The sequence below is a fragment of the Idiotropiscis lumnitzeri genome, chromosome 16 (genome assembly GCF_059441095.1).
Source record: "Idiotropiscis lumnitzeri isolate Australia: NSW breed Sydney's pygmy pipehorse chromosome 16, RoL_Ilum_1.0, whole genome shotgun sequence".
NCBI classification, from domain to species: domain Eukaryota; kingdom Metazoa; phylum Chordata; class Actinopteri; order Syngnathiformes; family Syngnathidae; genus Idiotropiscis; species Idiotropiscis lumnitzeri.
In genome coordinates, this window is record NC_142406.1 from 15450398 (window position 1) to 15465968 (window position 15571).

The following is a 15571-nucleotide window of genomic DNA, read 5'->3' on the forward strand; positions in this document are numbered from 1 at the left end:
TCCTTCCATGCATGCACACACACACATTTAACTAACGTGTGTGTGGTATGACTCTCAAAAATGGTTTACGTCAGCCAAAATGTGCCACTTTAAAGCAGAATCACACTTTGCGAAAGTGTTCCTTTTGGGGTGGGCGTACGACCTGTGAAAGCCGGATTATTTGTACACGTTAAAAAAAAAAAAGTTTACATTTGCGCCAATGTGCAAGTTGAGTTAGCATGTCGTTAAAGACGGACGTGTTGCGGTGTCTGCTCGAAAGGAAGAAGTCCTGAGGAGAAGGCGGGAGGGAGAGGGGGAGGGCAGACGTGGGCGGAACGTGAGGAGCGCTCTCTCCTGTTACTCGCAACATTTCGCTCAAGACGCTCACGCACACCCAGCAGCGCGTCAAGTCGTCTCCGCCCTTTTTAATTTCTATTTTAGGAACGCTAAAGGAAAGACGTTTTCACGTGACGCCTGTGAGGTCTCTGTGTTTTGTCTGAAGGATTCACCGCATGCTCATCGGCACCTGCTCTCCTCTCAAATTCAAGTTTGCTGCTCCAAATCTCGGGAGGGTTCTGCTCCGTACTTGATGACGCCCTCGCCGCCAACCTGCTTGCGAAGCTTCGGGAATTCCACAAGTTTTGAATCGCAAACGCAGGAGGTGAACGACTCGGTTGAGAAGCAGCCTGGCGTGGAGCGAGAAACTCGAGAGGTGAGCGTCTTTGTGAGAGAAGAAAACCCGCAGAAGGTCCAAGACAATCCATCTCCTTCAATCTCGTGCAAAAAACTGAACTGGGTTCGAGTCGACCTGAGACTCGAGAATATCGTCGAGAACTCTTAAAGTAGGTTTTCTTTTTAATTTCACTTGAATACTCATTGTGCAATGTTCAACAACAACAATTTGCATTTCTGTTTTACACGACTAGAAGGAAAAAGAATCTGGACCAGAGAGAACTTCCAAGGGGGGGTCCAGCCATCTTCAGAATCCAGCTCGTCTGCGAAGCATCTGTACTGGGGAAGCTTGAATTGGAGGGAGGCATTAAGGAGGTGAACATCTCCCGGTCCGTTTTTCTGGATTTGAGAGGAGGTGCGCATCGCTTCAAAGGATTGGACTCTGGAAGTGGAAGCGATTCCCAGGAGGATCAAGACCGTTTCTGGAGCATCCTCGTGAAAGAAGTCAAAGCAGGATGGTGCCATCTCCGCACCAAAGAGGCCGCCCAAATTGGGTCGCCCGCCATCTCCTGCCCAGGAACCTGGTTCTGTTTCTGGTTCTGCTGCTGCCACTGGCCCAGCAGGCCCAGACGGCCCTGCACTCCAGCTTCCGGCGTCTGAGCGGCCGCGAGAAGAAAGAGATGCAGAAAGAGATCTTGTCCATCCTGGGCCTGCCGGGCCGGCCCAGGCCTCATCCGCCGCTCAGGCCGCCCTCCTCGGCGCCGCTCTTCATGCTCGACCTGTACCACGCCATGGCGGTGGACGGCGAGGACGACCCGGCCTCCGCCAACGACGTCATCAGGCCCGGCGTGGTCCGGCTGAGGGGGGGCGGCGGCGAGCGGAGGGCGGCCGTCCACCGGCCGGCGCTGCCCACCCTCAGCACGCACACGCCGCCGCTCGGGACCGTCGTCAGCGAAGCCGACACCGTTATGAGCTTCGTTAACTTGGGTGAGTGCAAACGGGGAGTGATGTGGGAAGCGCCGTTGTCATGGCAACTCTTTGTTGTTTATGCAGGAGGGTGTGACCCTGCTGTCGTAGAGATACAAATTTACATTCTAATTTAATTTTTTTACGAATAATCTACACGATCTAGGGCCTAATGATTGCACAACTTGCCGTCAAGTATAATTTAGTAATTGCGGATAGAAAAATGATTTTTTCACATGCATTTATTTCTAAGTTGCATTTAGAACTCGGGTTATGGTTTGGAAGTAGTGTTTCAAACTACAAATAGGGTTTCAAATTAGGCTCTTAAACTCCGTGCTTTGGAGTTGAGTGAAATGGCGTCCGTGTGTGTTTGCGCCGTCGTGCTGATGCCTATCTGGCTCAGCATAAATATTAGTCTTCCCCTGCGGATCGCCTCCTTCCTGCAACAGGACAGTTTGGTGGGGACGCTCTTCCCTTTTTTCCCCTCCCACTTCCTCCAAGTGTGTTTTGCTCAAGCGAGTACACCCTGGAATTTATCAGTCAGCGCTGCAGACCAACAAAGTTCGATGGCGCAAATCAACCACCGGGCAAGCAGGCCTGTGACGTCACAAAAGCTTCTCACCTGCCGCTGCCCGGCAGCGCGTACGCGGACTTTCTCTCAATTTGCGCGCATCATATGACCTCATCCGAGCGTGACCTCGCGCCTACGCCAGGGAACACACAGCTGCACTCGATTAAAGGGCCCGAATGACACACACACCGGCAAAAGCAGCCGGTCGGGTCGAGCCGAGCGAGATGAAAATGAGGCTGCGGCGGCACGGGCTAAAAATACAACCAAATATAAGGCAGGCCTGCAATTTGTGGTGGGGGCGCGCACAGCAGCTGCTGTGGTGTCTCTAATTATTGCTCTAGCGTGTGCGCGCACGCGCGCATGAGAGATGCTCAACCCATCAGGAGTGGCCAAACCTTAGTATCTCTATTTCACATCCATCCAGTGTGTTTGGGTGAATGTCCGGCGTCCTCTTCCTGTGTATATGATGCAATGTGTGTGTTGCATTTTTCTTGGAATGTTGCTTTCGACACACTGCGCCAAGTGTGTTGTGCAGTTTTTAAGTTTGTGTGCGTGTAAATAAAGCAACTAAGAACTGCAGCTTCACGATGTTGACAGCAGCTGTGGAAGTTTCCGTCTACTTTAGTGCAATGTTAGTGTTAACACGATTTTTAAATGCAGCGTTGGCCAATATTTTAAAGTATATTATTATATTTATGCAATTCTATTTACATCCAAATTATGTAACCAAATAATTACGTTATAGATATTTTTCCCTTTCAATTTGAGACATTTTCACGGATCAGCCTCGTTTCCGAAGTGACGCTTTAAGTGCCTGTCACTTTAAGAGCCACCATTCCCGGAGGTTTCCGTCACTTCTGATTGGTCTACCTGAGAAGAGCGTGTAGTTATTTCGGACCTTCACGCTTATTAAATAATGACTAAACAGTACAAGTGGTGCGATGTACAGTTTTTCTATAACATCTTTTAAACTTGACAGCGAGCGTCAACTCATTTTTTTTAACTTTCGTTTTAGTCGACAATTTATGCGCCTTTTAAGCTCCGCCCTTTCCGGAAGTGTATCTCCCCTCGGAGTCGGTTGTTTCCGGTCAGCTGGTCGGAAATCAACTTCTGTATACACTCCCGTAGTTTACTCATTCCTTGTGCTGTAATTGTAAACAGATATGCGTTAAATTGTGATTGTTCGAATATTTAACTTGAGCACGACGTTTCTGCACTATTGTAACGAATGGGTTGATTGCTTTTTGCGTTCCTTCGTCACGTGGCAGTGGAGCAGGAGCGGGACCTGCTGCACCCGCGTCCCTACTGGAAGGAGTTCCGATTCGACCTGACTCCTCTGCCTCAGGGCGAGACGGTGACGGCAGCCGAGTTCCGCATCTACAAGGCGCTGACGCTCGGCCAGCGAGCCAACAGAACCTTGCATATCTCCGTCTACGAGATCCAGAAGGACAATAGACACAGGTATTCTCTTATTTATTGGTTCCATTTCATCAGTCTTTTTATTTTTGGGGGGAAAAGTTGCATAAATCCGAGGGCAGGTTGTACTTTAGGGGGTAAATGTCTTGGCTTGTTTTTTAAGACTTAATTTGAATTTTTGGATAAACTAGTTCTTTGCAGGTAACGGAAAGTCTTGTTCAAGGGGAAAGTCTGTTTTCAAGAAATTAACTTTTTCAGAAAAAGGACCTACAATATTTAAAATACATTTTCCACATATTCTCAATGAGAAGTATTAACTTTTAAATTAATATTTTTAGGAACTTTGGGTGAGTACTTTTTGAGGAAAAGAGTTTTCAAGAAACTATATCTTGGTAAAAAAAAAAAAAAGTCTGTTTTGGAGGCTGGAAAGATTCATTTCATCGTCACACAAAATGTTATCGGGGAAAAGGTTGGTCATTTTCTATAAAAAAAAGTGTCTTAACTTTTCAAGAATTAAAAAATGTTTTAAGAGGGGGGATCAAATCTTCAAAGTATTTATGAATATATTGCATAAGATTGCATACGTGCTCGTTTTGACTTGTTTGATGTGTATGCATGGTTTTTTTTTTTGTGTTCAGGGAGCCCGAGCTTGTGCTGCTGGACATGCAGTCGGTGCCGGCGGGTCAAGAAGGCTGGTTGGCTTTCGACGTCACGTCGGCGGCTAACCACTGGCTCCTGCACCCCCGCAGCAACTTGGGAATCCGCCTCTACGTGGAGACCGAGGAGGGTCCGCTCGCACACTCACTGCTCGTCTTTGTCGTGGTAATTTGTTGACGCCCGATGTGACTCGCGTTGCGCTTCCAGATCGCTCGCTGTCGGCCGCCTGGATCGGGCTGGTGGGCCGGAGGGGTCCTCGCTCCAAGCAGCCCTTCATGGTGACCTTCTTCCGGGAGAGCCAGATACCCTGCCGGCCCCCCCGCGCTGTCAAGACGCACCCTCGCAGGAAGAAGCCCAAATATGACCTCCCCGTACCAAGCATCCACAGTTGAGTTTGCTTTCACGACACTTTGAACAACTTTTTAAGTTTTTTTTTTTATTTTTTTTTTTGATCAACGATGGTGATTTCAGTTCTGTCTTTTCCCACTTAGATCGAAGTCCTGTCAACAGCGACGGTCAGCCGTGTAAAAAACACGAACTCTACGTCAGCTTCAGCGACCTCGGATGGAAGGTTGAGTCTTTCGCTTCAGTTAAAAAAAATAAATAAATAAATCATAAATTATCTTTTTTATCAAAGGGGAAAAAATGACTTATTGAAAAAGAACTAGCATCGTTTTGACTCCCCCCACCCCCTTCAAAACAATATTTTTGTAATGGAGGTATATTTATGAATTATATTAATGGTAAATTTGTACTCTTGTGGGTCAGGACTGGGTTCTGGCCCCCACAGGCTACTCGGCATATTACTGCGATGGCGAGTGTTTCTACCCCCTCGGCGCCTGCATGAATGCGACCAACCACGCCCTCATCCAGCAAGTAGTCAGTACCACCGCCTTTTTCCGTGCAGATATTCCATATTCCACTTTCAGGTTAACAGGCTTCGTTTGAGCTTTGCAAATTTCTAGCGCATTTTAGTTTGTTTGTTTTGTGCGGCAGGTTCATCTGCTGAAGCCCGACGAGGTTCCCAAGGCATGCTGCGCCCCCACCAAGCTGAGCCCCATCTCGGTGCTTTTCTACGATGACAACAACAACGTGATCCTCAAGAAGCATCGCAATATGGTGGTCAAGACCTGCGGATGTCTTTGAGGCGTGCGGCGGACGACGGCAGCAACCAAAACCAGAGACAAGTCAAATTAGATTTTTATTACGAGATACGCACACACGCGCATGTTTTTTTTTTTGTCACACATCTTTTCTTAATAGTCCTTTGGAAACATGAAAGCCAATATTGTTGTACATGTAAGTCTAAATTTAAGCCACAAGAGTTGCGCATGAACATAAGTTGTGCTTTTCGTGGTGGTTAGTCGTAAGCGTGAGCGGTCCAGATGAAAAAAAAAAAAAAAAACATTCCATAATTTATTGCCGCATGTAGATAAAAAAAAAAGAATAATTGAGGTGCTGTTGGTAAGCACCTGATATTTAGTGGTTTATTTTTTTTAACTTCTCCCCAGAGCTTACATCACTCAGGAAAATTTAAAGAAAAAAAATTGAAATATGTGAACTTGTCATTCATCCTTTGCACGTAATCCTGACAGTTTGTAAGCATGTTACTTGTATACAATAAATATGTGTTGTTGTTTTTTTTAATAACAGGATACTGCTGCTGGTGGACTTGTGCCCCTTTTGTTACAGTCTACTCACTCACGCACACATCACTTGCCACCCCCATGTTATCAGTATTTCATCCACACCTGTGCTTAATTACACGCTAACGTCGTATGAACGGCATTAAATTAATCATAACTCGGGAAATGTATGTATATATATATATATATATAACATCCCGGTTGTTTACTTTATGGCACGTGATGCACATTAATTTTTGATGCGTGAAATTGCGTACTATTCATCCTCATCTCTCTCTACCTTTCCTCCCGCCCCTCTCTTCTTCCCTAACCTGACTTTTTCACCTCTAGCATATTTCCCCCCCCTTCACTCTTTTCCTCCCTCCTCTCCATCTCTTCCTACCTACTCTGCCTTTGACAATTTCGCCTTCGTACCTCCCTCTGCCTCCCCCACCTTGACCTGCTACTTCTTCTCTCACAGTCCTCTCTATCCTGCCCTTTCTCCCCTGACCCTACCACCTGCCTGTTCTTTCCTGTCCTGCCTATGCCTCCTCTCACCTGCTTCTCCCACCCATTTCCCTGTCCTGCCAGCCCTGCACATCTCCCTGATCATACTCATGCCTTCCCTGTCTTCCCCCACCGGTCTTTGCTAACTCCCCCTCCCTCTTCCCTGACCTAGTTCATCCCACTCTCCCCCTCTCACCTGCCTCCCCCACTCATTTCCCTATCCTGCCTCCCCCTTTGCTGTCCTGCCATCCTTGTACACTTCCCTGTCACCTCCCACCTGTCTTTCCTGCCTCCCTCTTCACCTGACCCGCCAACCCATCTCTCACCACCCACCTTTTCTGATCTGACTGCCCCCTTTCCTGCCTACCCCCGCCCTCTTCCCTGACCTGCCTCCCCCAATCCTCTTCCCTGACCTGCCTCTCACCTCCCTGACCTGCCTGGCCCCTCCCTTCCACCTTCTGCGGCTGCCTTGCCTGTGTCTGGATTTGAACCCAGGTACTTTAGGATCCCAACCCGTGTCACTGACCACCAGGCCACGAGAGGAACGAAATGGGCTGCACCGCATGTGCTTTTGTCTTTCCCAAGCTGACAACGCCCATTTTTTAAGACAAATGGACAAGGAGTGGCGTTTCCTTCCAGGTCACTCATGGCTGAGAGGTTATTGTTGGGCATTGGGGAACCTGAGCTCTGGGTTCAAATCCTGCTGGTCTTCCTCTCGATTCGTCCCATCAGATTCATATTATGCATGTTTGCCTTGGTTTGCAGATATGTAGTTTTTACACGTTTGTGGACTGAAATACACTTTTGTAAATGGTTTTGCTACAGTAATAAAATAACCCAATAGAAAATGTTGCAAAAATTTCACGCCACAATAATTTAAGTGAATCAGATGCTAAAAAGTACGACAGTCTGGCTGTCATGACAACACTATATCGTCTTCAGGCGCTACGTTGTCGCCATCTTCTGGTCAGTTATAGAAATGCTTGCGGTGAATCCCAAATAAAGTGTTTTTGCCACAATTTCCACGGCAGGCCAAAGCAGTCATTTTGATCGGTACCAAGTGACGCGAGTGTGCAATATGCCGTTGAAAAGGGCAGAAGGATGTTGGCTTGAATTGGGGGAAGTGACGTCAGGCCGACAGGTCAATTTGGGCGGACGTGACGTCAGGCCGACAGGTCAATTTGGGCGGACGTGACGTCAGGCCGACAGGTCAATTTGGGCGGACGTGACGTCCGGCTTGCAGGTCAATTGGCGCCAGGTGTGGACGAAGCGAATCATCAAGAACAGGCCGCAGACGCGGCAAGATGGCGTCGGACCGCGTGACCGTCCTCAGCTAAGTGAACTCTCGAGCAAATGTTTGTCGTTTGTTTGCCATTTTGCTTCTTGCATGATTTGCGCACTTGAGCACAGCACGTCACAATTCACTTCCTTTTGTTTGATTTAGCACATTATTCCCTTTCTTTGGTGCCGGGCTTTCAAACGTTGTTTTGTTTGTTTTATCGTAGCATTTTATACCATCGCTCTGAGGTGCACCTTGGTCAATTTGCCTGCAGGTCGATTGGAGCCAGGTGAGGACGAAGCTAATCGTCAAGAACAGGCCGCAGACGAGGCAAGATGGCGTCGGACCGCGTGACCGTCCTCAGCTAAGTGAACACACGAGCAAATGTTTGTCGTTTGTTTGCCGTTTTGCTTCTTGCATGATTTGCGCACTTGAGCACAGCATGTCACAATTCACTTCCCTTTGCTTGATTTTGCACATTGTGCTTTCTATTCCTTGCAGCGCTTTTAAAATGTTTTTGTTTGTTTTTAATGCTGGCCAGCTCTTTTTGCTTTGTGTCTTAAGTGTCGTAAATTACACATTTGATGACTTTGTTCTTGAGAAGTGAACTGTTTTTTTTTTTTTTACTAATTGTTGCTGTGTATGACATATGATGCATTTTATTTCAGGTGCTATAAATAACCTTTTTTTATTTTAAACTTCCTTCTCTGGTCTCATGACGTTTACTGTCATGGTAAAAAAGAAAAATATGGTTTTGTCCCATTCACCTCATCTGAACTTTTTTTTTAATCATGGGCTGAAGTATTTATTCTCAGATGTGCAATTTCCTTTTGTCTTTTTTTTATTTGCAAACTTTTGAATGTAATTTTTGTCTAATGCTTGACGCCGGTTGTCAATACTTCACATTAAAAACCTTTTTTGTGCCAACTGCAATCAAAAATTGCGACTTTATTCTTCCATTGCCGGTTGATTTATGACCAACGCGTACCTCGCAACCGTTCATTTCTCCAATTTCCGGTCGGGGAACACTTTGATCCGATTTGGACCACGAAGCCCGACTTGTAACTTGACTCCTTTTGTGGATCATCTGTCCAATTTGAGGTAAGTTTTGTCAAACAGAAAAATTGTCCCGTCTTATTGTGCACGTGTCGCGCTAAAATGAGGAGTTAAAGTACCGTTTAAAAGTATTTTTGGAGATCTTACACATTTGGTTTGATGTTTTTTCGCTAAAGTCGGCCACCAAAACGTATTTGCCGTCATAAATATTATGCATTATCTCGACGGCTTTCAACCGTGCGTTTTCTTTAGCAAGCGCCGATCGAGTTCGTATTTGTCATCCAAAATGAACGTGTCGGGATATCAACTTAACTTCTCTTGTTTCTCTGCAGAGCTGAAAATGAACGCGGCAGCCTTCAATACAAAGCAAGCGGGAGGACCTCGGACCAGCGGAAAATAAATTGGCGTCAAGTTTCAGCTCCTGCGTGGCATTTCTGGACACACCGAATTCACGAGAATGTCTGCTCTTGTCTAAAGTGTTTTCTTTTTTTGTCCCTCTCCGTCTTTGCCGTACTGTGTAATGAAATAAAGTTGGTCGTTCACAAGTAAGGGTGCGTGCGTGTTTTGCAGGCTGGAAGACTCCGTCATATTGCTCGACACGATCCTCTCCTCTCTCTCTGTGTTTCAGGATTGTGGAGCCACCGGATTTGCTGAGGGGCAACAAGAGGACCTGGACCAGGGTCACGAGTACATCCGCAAGTGTCGGGAGGCGGGCCGAACTGCTCCTCCTGGTATTCCGTCTTGAGTTTGCCGATGACTTGTGCATGACATGGATTTGATTGACAGTCACTTTGAATAAAAGCCGTAACTCTTGGACTTGTCCCCCCCCCCCCCCCCGCCAGGTTGTCGTAAGGCGGCGTCGGCGCGGGATGGTCCGAGAGGCGCCGAGACCCACCGGCCGACGGTTAAAATTCTACACGTGCGCAATCCAGTGAGCGGCACGCCACGAATTGCACATTATGCCTTTTGCAGGGCGGACGAGGGAAAGTTGACGCTCCAATCAGGTCGCTGACTCGCCTGCCACCTCCCTTGGATGCTTTGACCTCGTTTCACAGGTCCAGGTCTCCAAGAACTGCTCGTGTGGAGTCTCGGCAATGTTTGGATTCCCGAAATGGAGTCTGTTGTTTTGCTCGACATTGTACCATGTTGCCGTCTCCGTTGCAGCCCGCTCATCCCGGAAGGGGATGGGTCCCTCGCGCTCCGGTCATTTTTCCAGGTTTCTTCCGCCAAGCCCGCTCAAACGGGCTCTTTTGGAGACTCTCTTGTGAATAAAGGACGATTGCAAATGCACTTGACTTGTTGCAGGATGGAGGCGGAGCCACGGCAGCGTAAAAAGGACAAAAGCACCGGGATGGAATTTGTGTGCTTGTTTCGTAGGGTGGAAGAGGAAAGGCTGGACAAAGGTCACAAAACCGACGACCATTGACTGGAAAAAAAAAAAAGGACGTCGTCGGGTGGAGGTCACCCAATTTTTGGCTTGCAGGAAAAGGAGTCGTTCCACAAATGAAGAATCAAGTGGAATGTGTCCGAGGGGCGCTTGCAAATGGTGACCAGGAGGGGGCAGTGTCGCGAGGGAAGCTCGTCGTCGTTTTGTGCTCGGAAAGGTCTGACGGTGATGAGGGCAGGTATGGAGTGCGTTTTTCGAGCCGATGGTTGGACTCGTGTCGCTTGAGTGCTTTTGGCAAGAAATGTTGGCGTTGTTTGGCTTGTCTGGATCCAGAGCAGCTTTTGCTTTGAGGAAGTCACTTTGCTTTCGTGTCGAAGGAGTTTGTTAGCGACGCCAAACATTTGTTGGTTTCAGGATTGTGGACCGGCGCCACCAAGAGCAAGTTGGACCAAGGTGAGGAGTACATTGACCAATAAAGCCACCCGCACTCGGTCGATGAACTGTCTTATTTATTTGCAGGGTGACGAGGACGCCGGTTGGGACGGGAGGCATCGTGGAGAACCTGAACATGGTTATGAACACTCGTCTTGAAAAATGAATTTAAAAAGGCCGAAGCTCCCAATAATGTTGTGCGTCAATGTGTTTGTTTTGCAAGGTGGCGAAGGAGCTGGAGAAAGGTCACAAAATGGAAGGCGGGTCCTCAAGTGGCACATGATGCCCATCGTTCTTGTCGCCGGGCTGCCATCAGAGGAAGAGGAACGATTGCAAGATGAACAGCTCGCTTTTGAGGCCAGTGCGCAATGAAATGGATGCCAACGCATCGTAAGACGAGTCTTGTCTCTTTTCTCCGTAGCGTTCCCAGACGAGAGGTGCAGATGCGACGGCGCCACTTGGAGAGCAAAGCGCCAACTCTGCGCCGATTGTATTTCTTTGTTCTTCCTTTGGTGTGTTTGTCTCCGCTCGGTCACTAACTCACTGGGTGTGCACTGACCAACACTAACTGCATGAAGGGGTTTCTTTTCCTGTCCGAGCCGCGCGCGTTTGGTTGCAGCCACCATTCTCAGCCCATGACAATATTCTCCACCACCGTCGTGTCCACGCTGCGGGCTTGGAAATGGTGGCTGCGGCCAGACCCGTCTCGTCGCGACATCGACGCTTGTGACCAAAACGGACTCTGAAATATTGTATGTGGACATGTTTGTATGCAAATTGTCAAGCTCCCGTTTTCTCTTTGTGCCTGTGTACTTGGATTAAAATGTGAAGTGATTTCAAGTGGTCTACTTTAAACTTTGGGGAGGGAGAAAATGTTCTTAAAATTTCTTGACAATAAGGCCTTGGAGGAAAAAAAATAAAAGCACCTTAAGACATCAAGTCAAACTTGAAACGGGTTCCATCATCTGAAAGATTGTTTGTGTGTCCTGACAATGGCTTGCAGCCGATTTAGGATGTCGCCAACGACGACGGGAGAGGTTCCGGCACGCCCGCGACCCTCGTGAAGATAAACGGTTTGTGGCGACCAAGCGTTCATAGCGACGTCGGCTTTTTGATCCTTTTGCACGTCATAAAAAAAGTAAATTAAGGCCTAAAATGTGATCCGAGGCATCAAGATTGTCAACAGAATTGATGGAAAAATATTGCTACATGCGCTTTATTTTGCATTCTCATTTGTTACTTGCAACAATTTGCCTTTAATCTGAGGAGAAAAATGCACTTTTCCTGCCGACCATAGCCAACAGTAAATGCAGAAAAGTGAGTTTGACGCAATTTGTAACTATCTGAACTTCAAATACCTTTGAATAACTCGAACGTTGCATTTGCATGAGATCATCCAAGTTGTCCCCTATGGTCAAGCAGTGTATAACAAAAAAGATGAAAGGTGCGCTTCATCACAAACTAGAAATCATGTTTTGAGTTTTCTGTATGTTGGCAGTCAGACATGAGCTTCAAATTTGTTGGAAGTTGAATGCAATGTACGCTATAAACGCTCGACTAGTTTCACGTCACCCCCCCCCCTCGCGTTCTTGACACGTAAAAAAATCCCCGCAAATAATTAAGTGAGGAAAGACTTCTTCATGCATTTAGACACGTTAAGCGTCGTGACGTATATTGGTCGACAGCTTTTGGCGGGTCTCGAACCGTGGATCTTCGCTCTTCACCGTCCTCGTCGTCACCATGAGCTAGCGGGGCAATCAAGTTTGCAGGTAATAACCGTCGTTTCATCATTCACAATAGTTTCTCAAAGTACAATAGTCCACAAAGTTGTGTCCATGCAAAATGCGACCACGAACTGTTGCAATGTCAAAAGGAAGAAAGTATACACGTTAACAATGTTGGAGGGAGTGAGAGCGTTACTGTTAGTGTTAGTTGCATTTGTTATACATGCAGTTAGGTTTAGTTGCATTTGTTATACATGCAGTTAGGGTTAGTGACACGGACAGTACAATCGGTTAGGGTTAATTGCATACATTGCACAGTTGGTTAATGGGTTAGGGTTAGTTGCATTGCACAGAACGATATACATGACATGTCAGAGCGAGGCTCGAACCCTGGTTCTCAGGTGTCCAAACCGCAGCGTTATCCTCTCGGCCAGCGAATACCTGACAGCGACCACCGCTCCTCGTCTATTCATTGTTAACAATTGAACGCGGGCGCTACTTGTCGCAAAGTAAGGACAAATACGCCCAGATGGCCGATCACCGCCAGAGCCACTGTGGTCGAGTGGTTAACGATGCAGAGCGCGACACCATCGGACCCTGGTACGAATCCCCGTCCAGGCAATGCAAGTTGTAAAGGGGGTGAAACTAAAAATGCGTTCGCATATATTTTTATTAAAAGTTGTGACAAGGCCCACCGGTGCAGTGGTGGCACAATCCGGCCCCACCCCTGTGCGAGCACGTGAGCTGTACCCCTCCCCTTTCATGCTACCCCCATCCTACCTGTACAGCCAACCGCCCCTCCCCTACCCGTGCACCACCGGGTATATATATATATATATATATATATATATATATATATGTATATATATATATATATATATATATATAAATACACCCGGCGGTGAATGGGTTGGGTTGGGGTCAAAAGCCCCGCCCCACCCCCCCCCCTGCCCCTGCCCGTTCACGTATACATTCAAATATATATATATATATATATATATATATATGTTAAAAAACAAATGCATATATATATATATATATATGTATACCAATCTATATGTGAACGGGTAGGGGCGGGGCGAAGCCCCGCCCCTACCCGACACAATTAAGAATGTTGGGTAGGGGCGGGGCTTCGCCCCGCCCCTACCCGAATAACTAGGCTAGTTGAGTACTAGTAAGCTTGTTATTCGGGTAGGGGCGGGGCGAAGCCCCGCCCCTACCCAACATTCTTAATTGTGTCGGGTAGGGGCGGGGCGAAGCCCCGCCCCTACCCGTTCACATATAGATTGGTATACATATATATATATATATATATTTGTTTTTTAATATATATATATATATATATATATATATATATTTGAATGTATACGTGAACGGGCAGGGGCAGGGGGGGGGGGGGCGGGGCGGGGCGGGGCTTTTGACCCCAACCCAACCCATTCACCGCTGGGTGTATTTATATATATATATATATATATATATATATATATAAATTCACCGCTGGGTGTATTTATATATATATATATATATATATATATATATATATATATATATTTGAATGTATACGTGAACGGGCAGGGGCAGGGGGGGGGGGGGGGGCGGGGCGGGGCGGGGCTTTTGACCCCAACCCAACCCATTCACCGCTGGGTGTATTTATATATATATATATATATATATATATATATATATATATATATATATATATATATATATATATATATATATATATATATATATATATATATATATATATATATATATATATATATATATATATATATATATATATATATATATATATATATATATATATATATATATATATATATATATATATATATATATATATATATATATATATATATATATATACCCGGTGGTGCACGGGTAGGGGTGGGGCGGTTGGCTGTACAGGTAGGATGGGGGTAGCATGAAAGGGGAGGGGTACAGCTCACGTGCTCGCACAGGGGTGGGGCCGGATTGTGCCACCACTGCACCGGTGGGCCTTGTCACAACTTTTAATAAAAATATATGCGAACGCATTTTTAGTTTCACCCCCTTTACAACTTGCATTGCCTGGACGGGGATTCGTACCAGGGTCCGATGGTGTCGCGCTCTGCATCGTTAACCACTCGACCACAGTGGCTCTGGCGGTGATCGGCCATCTGGGCGTATTTGTCCTTACTTTGCGACAAGTAGCGCCCGCGTTCAATTGTTAACAATGAATAGACGAGGAGCGGTGGTCGCTGTCAGGTATTCGCTGGCCGAGAGGATAACGCTGCGGTTTGGACACCTGAGAACCAGGGTTCGAGCCTCGCTCTGACATGTCATGTATATCGTTCTGTGCAATGCAACTAACCCTAACCCATTAACCAACTGTGCAATGTATGCAATTAACCCTAACCGATTGTACTGTCCGTGTCACTAACCCTAACTGCATGTATAACAAATGCAACTAAACCTAACTGCATGTATAACAAATGCAACTAACACTAACAGTAACGCTCTCACTCCCTCCAACATTGTTAACGTGTATACTTTCTTCCTTTTGACATTGCAACAGTTCGTGGTCGCATTTTGCATGGACACAACTTTGTGGACTATTGTACTTTGAGAAACTATTGTGAATGATGAAACGACGGTTATTACCTGCAAACTTGATTGCCCCGCTAGCTCATGGTGACGACGAGGACGGTGAAGAGCGAAGATCCACGGTTCGAGACCCGCCAAAAGCTGTCGACCAATATACGTCACGACGCTTAACGTGTCTAAATGCATGAAGAAGTCTTTCCTCACTTAATTATTTGCGGGGATTTTTTTACGTGTCAAGAACGCGAGGGGGGGGGGTGACGTGAAACTAGTCGAGCGTTTATAGCGTACATTGCATTCAACTTCCAACAAATTTGAAGCTCATGTCTGACTGCCAACATACAGAAAACTCAAAACATGATTTCTAGTTTGTGATGAAGCGCACCTTTCATCTTTTTTGTTATACACTGCTTGACCATAGGGGACAACTTGGATGATCTCATGCAAATGCAACGTTCGAGTTATTCAAAGGTATTTGAAGTTCAGATAGTTACAAATTGCGTCAAACTCACTTTTCTGCATTTACTGTTGGCTATGGTCGGCAGGAAAAGTGCATTTTTCTCCTCAGATTAAAGGCAAATTGTTGCAAGTAACAAATGAGAATGCAAAATAAAGCGCATGTAGCAATATTTTTCCATCAATTCTGTTGACAATCTTGATGCCTCGGATCACCTTTTAGGCCTTAATTTACTTTTTTATGACGTGCAAAAGGAT

At 46.4% G+C, this 15571-nt stretch overlaps 2 protein-coding genes across 14 annotated transcripts in view; both read left to right on the forward strand.

Annotated features, from left to right (window-relative positions):
* macf1a (microtubule actin crosslinking factor 1a) overlaps positions 1 to 577 on the forward strand; it is a 98739-nt gene extending 98162 nt beyond the window's left edge. Inside the window, 1 exon segment of the mRNA XM_088318247.1 lies at positions 482 to 577. The gene's annotated coding sequence lies outside the window, so the exon portion shown is untranslated.
* A 587-nt stretch (positions 578 to 1164) lies between these two features.
* On the forward strand, positions 1165 to 11387 carry bmp8a (bone morphogenetic protein 8a). Of its 13 annotated transcripts, none has more exons than XM_088318254.1 (10): positions 1165 to 1638; positions 3457 to 3649; positions 4243 to 4391; positions 4469 to 4648; positions 4753 to 4832; positions 5030 to 5140; positions 5258 to 9459; positions 9571 to 10568; positions 10635 to 10686; positions 10771 to 11387. In XM_088318254.1, exons 1-7 carry the CDS (start codon positions 1167 to 1169, stop codon positions 5405 to 5407), a joined length of 1335 nt encoding a protein of 444 aa, XP_088174380.1. In that variant the 5' UTR covers positions 1165 to 1166; the 3' UTR covers positions 5408 to 9459; positions 9571 to 10568; positions 10635 to 10686; positions 10771 to 11387. The 13 variants fall into 13 exon arrangements, with proteins under 13 accessions (XP_088174380.1, XP_088174384.1, XP_088174387.1 ...); XM_088318258.1 differs by having other exon boundaries at positions 9571 to 9944; positions 10034 to 10131; positions 10212 to 11387; XM_088318261.1 differs by lacking the exon at positions 10635 to 10686 and having other exon boundaries at positions 9571 to 9944; positions 10034 to 10131; positions 10793 to 11387.
* The last annotated feature ends 4184 nt before the right edge of the window (positions 11388 to 15571 follow it).